At 40.6% G+C, this 18,222-nt stretch overlaps 1 protein-coding gene across 2 annotated transcripts in view; it reads right to left on the bottom strand.

The window, feature by feature from the left end:
* drd3 (dopamine receptor D3) overlaps positions 1–18,222 on the bottom strand; it is a 42,851-nt gene that overhangs the window by 20,229 nt on the left and 4,400 nt on the right. For both annotated transcript variants that reach the window (XM_070553366.1, XM_070553367.1), the window contains exons 3-4: positions 6,637–6,749; positions 285–421 (exon numbers count right to left, since the gene is read on the bottom strand). In XM_070553366.1, the coding sequence (XP_070409467.1) occupies positions 285–421; positions 6,637–6,749 (250 nt within the window). The remainder of the gene's footprint in view (positions 1–284; positions 422–6,636; positions 6,750–18,222) is intronic.

The raw sequence follows: 18,222 nt of genomic DNA, 5'->3' as shown, positions 1-18,222 counted from the left end.
GCTTGTTACAAGTCAGCAAATGCGTTTGGTCATCACGGGCTCCCGTAGAAGAAAACATTGCATCTAATATGGCATTGCCCAGAGACTTAGACCCGCTCCCTTGTATTTTAGACATGATTTTTATGGTTATATGTTACAAAGCTGTCAATATTTCCAACAACTGGGCATCATTTTATTCATTTTCAACAACATTTCGACAGATGTTTCCAAAGATTAAAGGTAAAAACTACAAACTGTCTCTAACAAGGACACATCTGGAAAGAGGTTGGTGTAATTATCCTGACCTGTAGTGTTGAAGCCAAACAGCAGGGGGCAGGAGACAGCGAAGGCCAGGACCCAAACAGTAGCTATCATGGTAAAAACTCTCTTCCTGGAGCGATGGGTCGTGTTGTACAAGACAGGCATCACTACAGCTGTATACCTGCAAACACACACGCATACACACAATAGCCTTCAAAAGATAGATGGTGACATTAAAAAGTGCTAATGCAGGACGGTAAATGAGAACCATTAGGAAAACTATTTTTATGAAAAAACATGGTGGATGCCAAGATATACACTGCTGAGAGAGAGAGAGAGAGAGAGAGAGAGAGAGAGAGAGAGAGAGAGAGAGAGAGAGAGAGAGAGAGAGAGAGAGAGAGAGAGAGAGAGAGAGAGAGAGAGAGAGAGAGAGAGAGAGAGAGAGAGAGAGAGAGAGAAACTCAAAGCCAAAAATGGAGAAGCACATAAGGGACCTCTATTTAGAGACAATTTGGATATTCAGCAATAACCCTGGAAGGGCTTTGATTTAAGAGTTAATCAGCACACTATATGCCACGAGTGTATAATGAGCTCCAGGGAGAGACTGGGTTTAGCTGTGAAGGAACAGCAATTATGCTGGACTTCAACCCAAACTGGAAGTGATGTTATGTTGTTCAGAGCCAGAAAACTGCCATCTTTGTTTATTCTCATCAGAATAATTACTCGAGTCCTGCTCTGGATGAAAACACCACACACAAAGACTCATACATGAACTTAAAAACACTTGCTCTCACTCCGTCTCCCCTCCTGCCACCAAGGTTTTGTGGTTAAATGAAATGAAAAGAAATGTGTTCGAATTTAACACGAGTGCTTTACAGGTGGTGTGCTTTTCAGGCTACAATAAAAACAAGGCTGATCTGCTCTGAGTCGCTGTTCAGAACACGGGCCGCTCCGTACCACTTTCACCTTGAGTTCAACAGCAGAAATTCTTTTCTAGTGTTCCTCTATCTGAAACAACCCAGAGCCGTGTGTGTGAACTTATAAATATAAAAAGGCTATTAAGAGGGTAAAAGAGGCATGCCACACTTTCAATGGCACAGAAGGGCACTGGAGCGCCAAATGTTTTGAAATTAGAAAAACATGAGCTACAGGGTATTGTTGAACAATAAAAGGCTCTAAATAATCTAAGATCTCAGGTGAAAATTAGCAGTTGTGTAATTAGAACAATGTGCAATTAAATAAACAAAAGATGCAGAAAAAATAACCTTACAGCTAATCTACATTAATATTTAAATACTGTAATGAAGCCGTCGTGTATTTTAGGAGGCACTCAGTAGGGGGCAAAACCAGACTGGTAGATCAAAGTGTCAGAGACTCCTTTACTAATTGAAGAGGAGAACCTTCAGCTTCAGAGATCAGGAGTCAGAGAGCTTTTAATCTACATGATCACAAACACTAGAAGCGGTACTGAAGCACCGACCAGAGTTTTGCCTTCAGGCTGCAGCGCCACACATTCTGCTTCCTGCACCATATTCCATCTGAGGTCAAAAACCTTCATAGCGTCAGTCTTGCTCTTCTTTATTGTTGCAAGCGAAGAAAAGTTCTCCAGTTTTGATCTAACTAACCATGTAGCAGTATCCTCGTATTTTCCTTCTTGCAGCACAGGAGGCTGATTGGTCCACGTTTTGGCACATGGCTCAAAAGTTGGCTGATTAATCAAAAATTATGAAGCTTCTTTTTTGTCCATTTAATTGTGTTTTCTTCACTACATTTTTCACCACATTCTTCACCACTACATGCAATTCCTTCTGTGGGTTTGAAAAAATAAAAACAATTATAAACTCTAAAAAGAATTAAAAACAAAAGTTTATCTGAATGTGATGACATCACGTAATCCTCAGATTTTCCCAGATGTTTCTGAAAATCAATATTTATTCAACAGTTTTCTCCCAAATTCCTATATAAGTGTGCTCACCGCCCAATTCCATGCACTCATGCATAATTTGTTGTAAACATATTAAAAATGTCAACAGTGAGGACCTGAAACTTCTGCCACTTACTTTTCAGGGATACTTTATTTAGACTTTTACAGTGCCAATTTAAGGGTCAATTTTGACTCTTGAGTTGAGAAAGTAACAATAATATATATATATATATATATATATATATATATGTATATATATATATATATATATATATATATATATATATATAAACTTAAGCTAGAGCTTTAACACTGATCACAGTGATTGTTGAGTAAGAAACTTGACTAGTTTCCTATTTAAGGAAAAGAAATAGCAAACATCGGCACGGCCTAGACTAGCTTGAGGGAGCTAGTGGTTAGCATTTTCAGTTCACCGATCGTCAATAAAAAGCACAAGAACAAGAAGTTTGCTCGTGACTTATATATTTTTCCACCAGTGTGGATCTTTTTACTTTGTAGTTTATTTTAGTATTAATTAGCTCATGCTAGTGTTAGCTTGTTGTTAGCATAGCTACAGCAGGCTGCAGCAAGGTTGTTTAGAACACTTGTAATTCCACTTTCAACCAGTAGGGCTGGGAGCAGCAAACTGCTGTTTTACTTTAAGGGATAATTATGTGCTCGAGACGTGGGAGGCAACATCGTCTCCCCTCCATTCATTTTCAATGAGACATGACAACGTGATAATCGCGGGTCTCCCTCATGCAAAGTGAAAAAGTGAATGTGAAATTTTGCACTCGTGCATGTGCCGTGCACAGGCAAGCCGGCGACGCGATCCCAGAAAGTTGAGAAAATTTAAACTTTTCACCGATGTCGCTCAGACAAGGTCCAATCAGCGGAGGTTTCACTGACTGACCAATGAGCGGACAGGATGCTTCTCAGTACATCTCCAGGCAAACATGAAGGAATGGTTAACACTTGCCGTGTCGGATTTCCCAGAGCTTTACAACATTTATACAAAAGAATATTGAGACCACAAAAAGGCAGCGACATGGGAAATCGTTAGATGTGAGTGTGGTCTCAGATCACCGTTCCTTTTTCTGTTTATAATTTATGATGAACCCATTCACATATATATATTTTTTATAAAGTCAGAAGTAAGACTTCACTTAAAGTATCTTTTTGGAGTTTTCCCCATTCAGAAATGCTGTATGCATAAAAGTGATTCTCTTATCATGTACTGTGAAATAATATAAGCAATTTGTCATTTTTTTGATTTTGCTAAGCACGCCCAGCCCCGCAGAGCTCCGTGCAATAGGAAATTGAGCGCCGACCAGAACTAACCAATAGCGTTAGACTACCGCTTACATGATTCAAATTTAAGGAATACCTCGGCTGATGCAGAGTTGACAAACTTTTCATGGACAAGTAAGTCTTTAAAATATAAATATATGAGAATATGACATGAGAATAATACTTGTAAAAATATGTGTTTTAGTTCTGTTTGTCAGTTACAGAAACCCGTTAACAAGAAACGTGAAGTCGCCATCTTAAAAAAACTAAGCAAGAGAACATTTGTGTGATATGCTTACCAGCCACTTGATGGTGCCATCGGGTAAGAGAAATACTCCGGAAAGAGACTTTAACTCTAGCAAAACCTTGAACTCTTGAGCTCTGAACTGCTTTGATGACCCAACATTCTCTCTAATCTGATGGCCAATCAAAACAACAGAAGACTCGCTGTTTTCCCTGGAACAGAGCACTGCTGCAAGGTTCCTCCCGTGGGTCAGGTTAAGTGATAGCGGACGGTTGTTGATCGCAGTCGTTTGTCGCCTCCTGTGTGTCGAGCCCATTATTTGGATTATTTCAGTACATTTGCTGTGGTCTCTAGTATAAATGAATGCTTTGTGAGAAGTAATTTGTATGAAAAGAAATAAAAGAGCAATAAACCCAATTTTCTTTTAACCAAAGTATAATCCAAAACCCTATTCCTTGCTTGGATAATAAAAATGCTTTCTACAGAAAAACATTGATGCATGCAGAAACAGTTGCATTGGCATACTTTAAAATGTATCCAGAATTTGTTAAGTTTTTACAATGTCTTAAGCACTGAAAAAGTTTGGATGAAGTTGCTTATTTTAACAGATTTCTCTTTCGTGACTCCACCAGTTTTACTATTTATTCCCTAAACGAACGCCTCTGTGGTCTGAAATTCGTGATGAGTATAATTATCTCAAGTGGTTCCTTGATTAGTTCACCTAAAAGTAGGATATCTGATTATAGACCCAATGGAACAATCATGTTTCCTATCATACCTGCACCCAGTTTAATTAGCTTGATTAATGGGACATTGAACACAGAAAACAAATGTTAAAAAATGTTTTGGTTCTCTGTCAGAATAAGAGTCATTCATAGTAAATAATTAATGAGCATGGTGCTCTAAACTCTTTGCCACAGTAAATTTGGGGAAAATGGAGCAAACTGTCTTATAAAGAGCCTGTCTTCCTCTGCGGTACCACTAAATTCCCAATACAAGTGGTATAAATAGATCCCTCGGCACCTCTGGTTTTTATGTTGAGTTTATTAATTCTACTGTACTCACAAAGCCTGCAGCATTTAAGTTCAAAGACCTTTGAGAGCTATTAAATATTTTTTTTGAAATTCAAGTTTTTATTGAACTTTCGTTTAGGGGCTGGTACATAACAGTCTCAATAGATACTAAACATGGAGGGACTAAACATACATATAACAATTGATTTTGGATACAGGTCCCAATCATATAACTCTTGCAGACACGTAATGTCGGAATAACAGCAGTCACATAACGTGCTTGATTTCACCCAAGGCCTTTGTCTGTCTTTATAAAGTTCCAGAATCCATCCCAGTGAGAAATTCCCTCTCTGTTGTCTTCACTCATTCTACTAAGCATACATTCATATGATGCAGATTCGGCCATTGCACAGACCCATTCCTTAACCTCTGGAGATTCTACTGCTTTCCAGTGTCTTAAAATGACTCGACAGGCTGTTGTTAACCCCACTGAGATGATTAAAAAAATTACACTTATTTACATTAGGCAACTGAGATTTATCTCCCAATAAGCACAGTTCTGGGTTAAAAGGGATGTCTGTTCCACAACAATTGCTTAGGATCTTGACAATACGGGTCCAAACACATCTGATAGGAGCACATTCCCAAATACAATGCGTGAACGTCCCAATACTCGTTTTGCATTTCCAACATGAATCGTCATCCACTAGCTTCATGCTAAACAATCTAGATGGTGTATAATAGTATCTGTGTAGCACATTATATTGCGTGAGTTTACTCCTCACCTCTCTTACGTGTTTACCACAGTTAACAACAATTGTTTTCCATTAATCATCATCAAACGTTATGCCAAGGACTTTCTGCCAGATCATTTTTAACTGGTTGGAATCATCACTGAGGAGAGAGTTAATGATTCTATAGAACTGCGAGGCTTTTTGTTTACTAGTTGGAAGTTTCATATACTGTTACTGTGTTGTCCTCAATATTATATGGCTGCGATGTAATACAACTTCTCATTTGCAAGAACTTCCAAAAGTGACCCCTTCCCTCCAAGTTAAACTCTTGCACTAGTTCAGCATATGACAGAAACGCCCCATCTTTAAACAAATCTCCAATAGTATTTAATCCTTTCACTTGCCACTCTTTTCAGTAAACAGGTTTCTTCCCTATGCAAACCTTGGGATTATACCATAATGGGGAATATTTCTGCTGAGTATGTTTGAGGTTTAACAGTCTATGAACTTTGTTCCATACATCCTTTGAATGTAAAAGTACTGGATTAGTAATATTAGACCTTTGTGCTAGTATTGCTGAAGGTTGAAAAGGTAAACATATATTTTCCTCCACCTCCATCAACCCTGGTTTATCTGTTATTGTTTGCCAATGCCTCGCTATTTTTGTAATCTCAAATGCTAGATAATACAACCTCAGGTCTGGCAAACCCAGCCCTCCTTTCTCCCTATGTGCACATAATTTCCTTAGTTTCAGTTTTGGTTTTTTCCCATTCCATAACATTTTTTATTACATCATCTAGTTGTCTAAAGATGGCAGATGGAATCTTAATTGGCAACATCATTATAACATATGTAATTTGTGGGGCAACTATCATCTTTATAGTATTAATTTTTCCATCAGACTCAATTTTAGTTTTGACCATTTATCAAGATTTGTTTTTAGCCTTTGAAGCAGGGGGTTGAAGAGAGAGAGCTATTAAATATTAACTTGATTATTACGATTATTACCATGATTATTGTAGACAAATACGTGGGAATGAAAACAAAAAACTTGTTGTTAGTGAGAAACACAAACTACGATGCTATATGACCAGATTTGTCCTCTTGCGGCTCTGAGATATCTGTGAGTTTATGTCACGGAAACATCTGTATGCAGGGAGGAGGTTACACGCTTGCACTCTACACACTCACCTGTCAATGCTGATAGCACACAGGTTGAGAATACTGGCCGTGCACATCATCACATCCAGCGTGACGAAGATGTTACAGTAGAGCCGGCTAAAGAGCCAGGCTCCGCCGACCACCTGCATGGGAACAGACAGGCTAATTAACAACTCGTCCTTTTTTGTCATCGGGAAGTGTGATGCACCTTCGAATGCTCTCAGTGATGGGGGTGAAAGGAAAAACCGAGCCCAGGAGAAAATTTTCTGCCCCACTGCGAATAAAAGCCAAACGCTGCTAGAAGTAGTGTCCTTTATTTCATAATAACATACATGTGTGCATGTATGTTGGCAAAAAATTCTCACGATGAACTGGATTATTTATTGAATGTACATTTACGTCTGAATAACTTAGAAGTCGACCCACTTCAGCATCTGTCTACAAACATAAAATGCTGTGATTGGCCCGGCATAAACTTAGCCGATTGGTCTAGTTTAGATTAAACTGACTAAATGTATCAGATGTTATGCTTATAGTCCGGTGTGGTAGACGTTAGGAGATATTCACATTACATACCCTGAGCACTACACATTACTCAAAATATTAGCTTAAACATTTTCCTTTAGCATTTAGAGACAACTAGGGGTGTGTACTAGCAAGAATCTGGCGATACGATATTTATCACAATACAGGTGAGATGATATACTGCACTACTAAATGTCAGACGACATTAGCAATTTTTGAGACTGAATTTAATCAGAAAAAATCAGGCCAGACATGTCCAGTGTTATCGCGAGGTATTGTTTCGTCACAATGACGGTGGTAAAATCTGCTGCCACCTAGAAGTCGGAGTTTGAATTACACCACACAACACATACAGAGTAGATGTTTACATGTACATTTTCAATCAAATAAAAAGATAGCACTGCTTTTAAACAATGATTCAGTATCACAACATAGAATATTGCAATATTTCAGTGTGTCGATATTTACTTACATGCCTGGAATCAAGCTTGTCTGGACGCCACAAATATTCGACCCAAACTAAAGCAACAACAACCGTAACTAACCTAGTTATTCCGTATAAAAAGTTGCTCAACATAATCTCTGCCCATTCTTAAGCTTTGAACAAAAAATGATCTATACCTCCACAATAAGTCAAAATAAAATAATCTTTTAAAACTGACATGAAAAGTTAGAGGGGAATATGTATTCATCAAAGAATGTGTGTTTTAGAGGTTAATTATATTACTGGTCTTTTAATTGACAACACATTTGGGTGCATTTTCTCTGATGGCGATAAAATGATGAACAGCATCTGTATTGTTAGCATAACAAGAGCTAAAGGAGGAAACCTGGTTAACATTATGTATAATTATCTTAAAAAGGGCAATCTTTTATACTGAAAAGACATAAACAAACAGCTAATCCTGCAATACCACAATCTCCCACATCTCCACTGGGTAATAGCTGTCTGACAGAGATAAATGGGATCCAAGCACTGAATCTCACGCACGCACGCGCACACGCACGCACGCACACGGACACACACACACACACACACACACACACACACACACACACACACACACACACACACACACGACAGAGAGAGAGAGATGGAGGGCACATGTGGAAAAACATGCAGTCTATATACAAAATTTAAGTAGACAGCAATTTTTCTTTTTTCTCTTAAAGCAGACAATAAAATGTGCAAGGTTTTTTTCTTGGTCTCCAAACATACTTATGCAGAAATGTTCTACTGCACACTAAAATACCTCTCCAAGAGTGCCTTTAAACTTTTGAATGCAGTTACAATGTCAAGCTGTCATTAAATACACCGTTTTTACCTGACAATTTTTCAAAATAAAACTATACTGGTAACTTTTTAATGGTAGATTAAAAACAGTAAAAAACCAAGCACTGTATTTATTCTGCAGAGGGAATAGCGTGTAATAAATGTTGTTCAGGTGAAATAAAGACTTTTAATCCTGTCCAAACTTGAATTGACCTGAAGTAGTCTTTTCTTCCTTTTAGAGTTTAAAGTGTTTGTGTTAATCTCGTGGCAGTTGAAGCCTCCGAACATTTCATAATAATCTGAAAAATCCAAGTGTAAAACATCATGAACATCTAGAATATTCAGGCTGTCTTTTAAAGACCAGGTTGTCTCGTTTTTAAATACATTTGTGGTGGTCTGTAATCAAAGTTGCTTTCTGGAGTTTTTCACTTTCGGGAGTACGATTTTTTTTTATAGAAATTCATAAAAGTGATTGTCATATCATGTACTGTGTGATAATGGTGGAAATATGCCTTTTTTTGTTAAGTCCGCCCCATTTCCCATAGAGCTCCATGCAATATGAACTGAGTGACAGTCAGCCCTCACCAATAGTGTTAGACTGCCGCTTACCAATGTCAATCAAGCGTGCTCAAGTGTTTGAGGATGAACCTTGGTTGGTACAAAGTTGGCGACCTTCATCATGGACAAGCTTATATATATATGCAAACACAACATAATGTGAGCATTATAATTATTAAACCACATGTTTTAGCTGCTTTCAGCCACAAGTATGGAAGTAAAACAATGTCTTGGTGTGATACGCTTGTCAGCCACTAGATGGTAACATCAGATAAAAGTAATAATCTAGACATCTACTTTAATTCCTTGTTAGTCGATCGAAGGCACTCCTGTTTCAGTAACTAGAAGTGAGCCAGAGGACAGTTGAGCCGGATTCTGAATCTTATTTCCTGATAATCAAATAACTCACCTCTGATTGGCTAACAGCAATGCGACTCTACTACTGACTCAATTTCCATTGCAACGCTGGTGTTTTATATCCACATATAACACAAGCCCGGAAGAGTTCTGCCTAGTTGTGTAAATGCTATTGCTAACAGTTAGCTTCTACTTGCAGAGATGCTAAAACAACAGCCTTCCTCGTCACAAGCCAAGATCGGTGAATCCATGTATGCCAATTTATAACGTGACATTTATCAAACTGGCTTCTCTAATCTGCGGCTAATGCAGGAAATAGAGGTAGAACACCATTTTCACGTTTAGCCTGCATGTCAAACTCAGTTCGACTGATCATATTTCAAAAATAATTAAAAAACTGTTTCTCAGTGAATTATGTCTTTTATTAATAAGTTCTGGTTTTTTGGAGATCAATAATTTATCTGGTTATTCTAAACCATATATTGGGCTGGTTGCACCAAATTTACAAAGACGCACATTTTTTTATCTTATAGTTTCATATAAAATGAAATACAAACAAAAAGAACTTTGTATAAAACATTTAAATATAACGGTGGACTCCTGAGTTCATGTTCTTATGAGAACATCTTCGCCAACAGCAGGGGAAAACAGGGGGAGTCTGGAAATCGATTCCCACCATTTAAAAATTGTGCCCTCAATTTTGTGTATATGGGGCTGTCAACTGTGCCCAGGAATTTACAAACCACTGATACTAAATATGTTTTTGTCTGTTATGGTTGCTCCTACACTAAATTTCCTATGTTTTCTCAGTCGTCTTTGTGAATCATTTCTGATCTGATGCGCGTATCGTATCGCTGCTGCTGGTTATTTTGAAGTTGCACGCTCTCACCCACTACTACACACTACTTAATGCTTATTTTGGTGTTTATCATGAGTCTGAGCCACATGTGAAAGAAAAATATCATCGTTTCCGAACACTGCGTCCTCTGGAGGCAGGTGCTGTGACGCAAGAGCATGACGGAGAGGAAATAATCCTGTGAAAAGCTGATGTGTTCACCTGTTGAGGAAGAGAAAAAACACACGATGTGAAGCTTAAAAAAGAAAGAAAGAAACTATACTTTTGGTGTGGTTAGAGGCCCAATTCATGCACCTGAATGAATCAATGTAGTGTTTGGGGGATAAAACAACAACTTTAAGCAAATGTATTATGTTAGCAATCCCTACTAATCATGTTATCCCAACTCCAACCAGGCCCATCATCCTAGATAGCTTTGCTCCTGTTTCTTAGCCTGAGTTAACCAAACTAGTTAACTCTATGAAGACCTCTGCATGCCCCCTCGACATCTTACCCTCATCTTTGTTTAAAAGTGCTTTTCCATCCATCGGTCCCAGCGTGCTCTCTATAATTAATTCTTCTCTGGTTTCTGGTCAGGTCCCTGCTTACTTTAAGAACGCTGTAATCCACCTGCTTCTTAAAAAACCGAGTCTCGACCCCTCTCTCCTTAGCAGCTTCAGACCCATCTCTAAACTTCCATTCATCTCCAAGATCTTGGAAAAGGTTGTGGCTAAACAACTCACAGCTGCTCTTGATGAACATAACATCTATGATTGCTTACAGTCAGGTTTTCGTAGAGCTCATTCTACTGAAACAGCTCTTCTTAGGGTCTCTAATGACCTTCTGACCCACAGTGATGCAGGAGACTGTTCTGTTCTGGTCCTGCTGGACCTGACTGCTGCCTTTGACACCGTTGACCATCACCTTCTACTGGAGAGGTTGAGGGAATGGGTAGGCCTATCAGGATCTGCTCTGGAGTGGTTCTCCTCTCATCTTTCTGAGCGTTCCTTTTCTGTGGCCGTCTCCACTTTTAGGTCCTCCACCACCTCCCTTACCCATGGTGTCCCACAAGGTTCTGTGCTGGGGCCTCTGCTCTTCCTCCTCTATCTGCTTCCTCTTCAGTACATCCTGAGCTCCTTCAAAGGAATTTCCTACCATTTTTATGCAGATGACATCCAACTGTACATCTCCTTTAAGCCCCATGAGATGTCTAAGCTGCAGCTGTTACACACCTGCTTAGACTATCAAAACCTGGATGGCTGGGAGCTTTCTTCAGCTGAATGAAGATAAGACTGAGATCCTCATCTTTGCCCCAGACAAGCTGGTTCCCAAAGTCAGAGACTCTCTTGGTCAGCTTGCTGCTCACACCAAACCTTCTGTCAGGAATCTTGGCATGACCTTTGACCCAGCTCTCACACTGGATTCTCATGTCAGTTCTCTTGATCACTCTTCCTTCTTCCATCTCAGGAACATTGCTAAGCTGAGTCCCATTCTGTCCCGCTCTGAACTTGAGACCGTTCTCCACACCTTCATCTCCTCACGCTTAGACTACTGTAACTCTCTTTTCACGTGTCTGAGCAGAACCTCCCTGAACCGTCTACAGGTGGTTCAGAATGCCTGTGCTCGGCTTCTGACCAAGTCCTCCAAACACACCCACATCACCCCGCTTCTCCTCCAGCTTCACTGGCTGCCAGTCAACTTCAGGGTTCATTTCAAGATCCTGGTTCTGGTCTATAGGGCCTTACATGGACAAGCACCATCTTACGTTGGTGATCTTCTTAGTCCCTACACCCCCAGCAGGTCCCTGAGGTCCGGTGATCAAGGCCTACTGGTTGTGTAGTGCACCAGGCTAAAGACCAAAGGTGACAGATCATTTGCTGCTGTGGCCCCCAGACTCTGGAACTCTCTCCCCCTGAGCCTGAGATCAGTGGACTCAGTGGACTCCTTTAAAACAACAGCTGAAGACTCACTTGTTCAAGCTGGCTTTTGTGTGACCTTCTTCACCTCTCTCTCTTTATTCGGCTCTCCCGGCCTATTCCACCTTCCTCAGGATCCACTGATTTCCCTCTTTCCTATTCACTCTCTCTCTGTCTTAACATTTTTTTAATCACAATTGTCTATTTTTTGCTCAAAATATATTTGTAACCATTTTCTAAATTCCTTTTTATTTTTTTACATTTTATTTTTGTGAAGCGCCTCTTGATTTTTATCTTGAGGGGTGCTATAGAAATGATATTTTCTTTTTCTTCTTCTTAGGCCAAAGGAGAATCTGGAAGTTTTTAGGCTCTTTTTGTTCAGAAACTCTGACTACAGCTGTAAACAAAGGCTTAGAAAATATAATTAGGATTTTTCCTCTTTTTACAGCTTGTGACTATATTTTAATAAAATATAATCACAAGCATTTACTTTTTCAAAGATTTAGCAGTTCAAACAGGTTTTCTGAATTGGTGAGTTTTTGTTGGTCCAGCTGCTTTTTGAGGCTTAAACACACATTCTCAGTGAGATTAAGTTCTTAAAAAAATACTTAAATTTTGATGAGGATGTTCCCTGAGTCACTTATTTCTGACTGTATCTTCAAGTTCCAGTGCTTTGTAGAGATGGACACCATTTATCACTTATGTGCTCTTGAACGGAAAAGAGGAGTTCCTCTGGGATGATGTTTAGGTACCATTCTTTTTTCATGTCTGTGTTCTGAGGCTAAACTGTGAATGAATACACTCCCTTGGTTGAGAAGCACCCTCACAGATGAATACTTGTTGGTAGGATAAAGGACTCATGGTAGCAGCGCTCACTGTTTCTTCTGCAGACAATCCTTTGGGGCGACGGTGGCACAGGAGTTAAGTGCTCGCCCCATAATCGGAAGGTTGCAGGTTCGAACCCCGCTCAGTCTGTCGCTGTCGTTGTGTCCTTGGGCAAGACACTTAACCCATGTTGCCTGCTGGTGGTGGTCGGAGGGACCGGTGGCGCCAGTGCTCGGCAGCCTCGCCTCTGTCAGTGCGCCCCAGGGCAGCTGTGGCTACATTGTAGCTCATCCCCACCAGTGTGTGAATGGGTGAATGACTGATTGTGTTGTAAAGCACCTTGGGGGGGTTCTAGGACTCTAGAAGGCGCTATATCAAATACAGGCCATTTACCATTTTACCATTTCTGGATGCTCCGAACGACTGGAAAGATAATTCATTATTTTTCGAAGGACAGCTAGGTTCAGCCTTACAGAAACCTGTCTCCTCTCTCATTGGTCTTGAAGCTCCTCCTACTCCTCAGAGCCTAATTGCAGAAGTTGAAACACCTGTGTGAAGTCAGCTGTCCAGCTGAATCCGATCCACCATCAGACTCCTGCAGAATGTCTGCTCCGCCAGCAGCCGGCTGCCACGTCCGAGTTCTCAGTGTTCGTCACGCTCCAGACTCATCCTGTTTTTGCTGCTCTGTATGTATTCTGATTATTAATCCTTGGTTTTTCTTCTGTTTGCATTTTTTCTGCTCCACTGCTTTGGATCTTCATGATCCCGGCTCTTCCGTCTGATATTTCATGAGCTTTAATTCCCGATTGCAGACCCAGTCAATTACTAACTACCACCTCATTAAAATGAATATGCATTATCCTGCTTCTGCTGGATTAAACTTTTTTTAAAACAAAGTAATTGTCCTCAAGACAATAAAATGGTTAGAACTGCAAAAACCTGTTTGCATTTTGCCATGTGCACAATGCTGGGGTAAAAATTATTAGAAGTTAAAAGCCAAAAAGGTGCTGCAAGTGTTCAGTCCCACTTTAACCCTCTCAGGCTCAAATTAAGTTTTGATAAAAGGACGAAAAACAAAGTCCTTCAGATGTACTTCTGAGTAAAAAAAAATGCTCATGAAATACGTATGTGGAGTAACCAGGTAGGTAGGTTTTAACAATGCAAATATGCAACGTCTGCCTCCAGAGGGTTAAAATCACCTGTCAGTCATTTCTTCACACTAAGCCTGCAGCACGTGTTTGTACTTATTAAATGTTTCCACAGAGGGAATAATCCTATGTATGTATGTGATATATGCTCTCTGCAGGGTGCTGTGCTGCATATTTCAGTTAAAACATAGCAGGTGCAGAAACGCCTGGTGCCCTGAGACTTGAGATAAAGTTTCAAGGTGAGGCAGATTCATTAAACAGCTGTAGCTGGAATAATTTCTGTGAAAAAGATGTTACTTTTGTAACTTACTTTTTTGTAAATACGTTTTTTAGTTTTAAAATGTGCAAAGAAAATCCTACAAGAATACATTATACAGTTATGATTATAAAAGCATGGATTTTTAAATGTCTAGCCTTTTCTGCAACATCAGCACTTCTTGATCATCCTTCACTCTAACCTTAATCTATTCCTGCATACAGATCAGCTTGGACTCAGGGATTTTTTTATATTAAACCTGGTTCTGTCATGAGGTGAGGGTGGAGATGGCAGACCATGTGTGGTGGAGGGTTCAGGAGGCAGGAGAGCAGGCACGGATGAAAAATAAAAATGGATTTAATAGCAACCAGGAGCGACAGGACAAACGAGGACATGCACATTCAATGATCCAATCAAGACAGGTACAAGATGGGAGGTATAAATACACAGGAAGAATTAGGAACACATGGGCATATTAACGAGGAGCAGGTGAAAACAATAGGACTAATTAAGATAGAAGCGACACAGTCAGGGAGGCCGGGGCAGATCATGACAGTTCCCCCCCTTAAGGGGCGGATACCAGGCGCCCATAAACCACATAGCACAGGAGACTAGAGAACACTGAAGACGTGACTCGGGAACACAGAACTCAGTCCGGGGCTGCCGAGCAGGGGCCTCTCTGTCAGGCGGCACAACTCTGACTTACAATGGGTCTCTTGAGCATGGACCAGGAAACTAGGACTTGGACACACAAACTCCTGACTCGAACACTTGACTTGAGACTTGAGAAAAGGAACACGAACACTTGACTTGAGACCAGGAACACGAACACTTGACTTGAGACTTGAGACAGGAACACTTGACTGGAACAGGAACACTTGACTGGAACAGGAACACTAAACTGCAGCAGCCGGGGTGGGACCCAGTAGGAACTGCAGCAGCAGGCGTGGGACCCAGCAGAGACTGCAGCATGAAGGACCTGCAGGCACAGACCCTGCAGGCACAGACCCTGCAGGCGTGAACCAGGAAGCGGAAGAACAGCAGGAGCGACGCGAGGAAACCAGGAGCGGTAGCAGGTACTCTGCAAATAGTCCTGAGCAGGTGCACACCATGACTCGACTGGACCCACGGTTAGGCTCAGGTGAAGGGAAGAAGCCACGGAGCGGAAGACCAGCCCTGCCACTCCGAAGAACGCTGGCGTGCGCAGGGGGTTTTACCTCCATAAAAAACTCCAGAAAACAGCAGCTTCCATGAAAAACAGGACAGGGTGAAAACAGCAGGAGGAGAATGACCCTGACCACCCCGAAGACAAACAGGATGCGCCAGGATCTCCCAGAGGGCTTCGACCACCCCGAGAACAGGTAGGATGCGCCGAAAAACGCAACTCCAGGCCGTAATCTCCCGCCGATGAAAGGGGATAACAAAAAATCCTCCAGAACAGAATGTTAAGCTCACCACAGGTCCAGGTTGGTTGGATCATTCTGTCATGAGGTGAGGGTGGAGATGGCAGACCATGTGTGGTGGAGGGTTCAGGAGGCAGGAGAGCAGGCACGGATGAAAAATAAAAATGGATTTAATAGCAACCAGGAGAGATAGGACAAACGAGGACATGCACATTCAATGATCCAACCAAGACAGGTACAAGACGGGAGGTATAAATACACAGGAAGAATTAGGAACACATGGGCATAGTAACGAGGGGCAGGTGAGAACAATAGGACTAATTAAGGCAGGAGTGACACAGTCAGGGAGGCCGGGGCAGATCATGACAGGTTCACTTGGCAGGATAAGTTTATTTTGACCAGCGCCGCCCCTTCTGACAGTCTTATAGCTCTAAAGATAATCTTATCAGATAATCCTACCATGTGTGGTGTGTTACGAGCACTTGGTACACTCAGAAAGATATCAGGACTACTCTGATCATAAATCAAGGCTTCAAACATGTTGGATGGTCTTGGTCTAATTTTTAGTCAAACATGCCTGTTGAATGTGACGTCTAGCCAATCAGGAAGCAAGGTAACACAAGCGTGCAGAACCCTTCTTTACTGTGGTTTTTAGTCCTGTTTTCTCTGAATGGTGAATTTCCATGAATGAAACATATGGAAGTAATATTATCTCATAATATGACTTTCCTTATACATTGAATTTGTATTCAGTGAAATTATGTATTTAAAAATGTTTAACCTAAAATACAACAGAAATACTACAACAGAATTTCAACATAAAAGTTTCAGCTGTAAAAATTCTAAATCAGAAATTTTACAGCAAAATTTCAACAACTGAGGAGACCTCCCGGTGATTCAAGCCAAAGTAATCATCACTCGATCAATCAGGTTTTTAGCCAATCAAATTAAGCTTATATGATCACTTGACACCAGTGACGTGTCGACTGGATTGAGTGGCGATTGCTTTGGCTTGGGTCACCAGGAGGTTGTTTCAGTTTTTGCTGATAATTATTTTTTTGTTAAAAATGTAGTTGTATTTTAAATTAAAAACATTCAAACACATAATTTGACTCGATAAAAATTAAATGTCATAAATTCAAAGTAAAAAAAAGAAAATAATGTCATATTCTGGTGAGACGGTTTGTCTTCCACAGAAAGCAGTTTTTGCACAGTTGCTGCTCACCGTAGACTAGGAGAAAAACTAGTGTTTTGGTGATTTTTCTTTATAAACCAACTCTCTTGTTTGAAAATCAGCCAAAACTCCTGCTGTGTGAACCAGACTTTGGCTGATCTGTTATCTCCATATACTTGATAAGTGAAGGAAAACAGATGAATTGGTTGAGAAAGATGACTTGCCTTAAAGATTATTTTTGAATAAATAGAAATAATTCCATCCCAAATTTTGCTTGACGTGGCCTCGACTGTAACCTCATCACTACTGTAGGGGAGAGTCCTACGTTGGTCTTTTGTGTGACGAATGTTTTTCCAACTTTGAAAAGTCCTAGGATTTGAGTCTGATCGCCTTTGAAACAAATCACCCACTAACCAGGAAGTTGACTAACTTCCACTCTACAAATGGAGCTGTTCCTATAGACAGCTCATACATCTGCAGAGGCCAGGATCCATCATTTAGGATAAGCTGTGGGAAGAAAACGCTCATTTACTGCAGCCAATACAGCCTATACCTAGGTATAGGTCATAGCTCAGCCAGCCAAGGATGAAGTGACTTATGCAAGGACACTTGATTTGTACCTGCTGAGGGTAGTGAGAGTGATTGTCATGTTTCTCACTGAGCCAACCAGCAACCTCCTAGCTGTGACAAGGTGATGCATTTTTTTCAGATTAAAGGTTAAAGGGTGAGGGTGCTTCTTTGGATTATCTTGGTAGTTTTATTATCTTTGCCTTCAGCACTCCCCCTCTTACCACTTTCTCTTTACACAGAGCTCCAGTTGAAACATTTAGGAATCTTGCATCCTTCAAGTCCTAAATGACAGCACACATTCTGGAACATTAATAAATAACGCATTTGTTCTCACAGCATGACTACAAACCCGGAATAAACTCACGACCGACTCCTGCCATGGTTCCCGGCGTCCTTCACTTGCTATTCATAGGATGTGATCATCTTTAATTTGTCAGCGTTCCTTGTCGAGTCTGTGTGTTTTCTCCCCCCAAGTTAACCCGCTATTGAATATTCTACACAACATGAAACAAATATTACTTTCTGCTGACCCGGAGCAAACATGGTCCAGTGGGGCATCTGTTTGTTAAACGCAACTGGACTGGACTTGTACTGGAATATTTTTAGACCTGATGAGTAAATCTGTCCTTGAGCAACACAATCAGTTCAAGGCTACACACACTTATGAACACAGGACACCAACTGTCTGTCCTCGGTAGGCGGTGTGTTTTCTTGATGAAATATGGATGCCCGAGGGCCACACGTGTCTTTACACATAACAGGGTTGCTGAGCATGT

The sequence above is a fragment of the Nothobranchius furzeri genome, chromosome 7 (assembly GCF_043380555.1).
Source record: "Nothobranchius furzeri strain GRZ-AD chromosome 7, NfurGRZ-RIMD1, whole genome shotgun sequence".
Classification (NCBI taxonomy): domain Eukaryota; kingdom Metazoa; phylum Chordata; class Actinopteri; order Cyprinodontiformes; family Nothobranchiidae; genus Nothobranchius; species Nothobranchius furzeri.
Note: the sequence above shows the minus strand (reverse complement) of the source record. Positions and strands in the feature narration are given on the sequence as shown.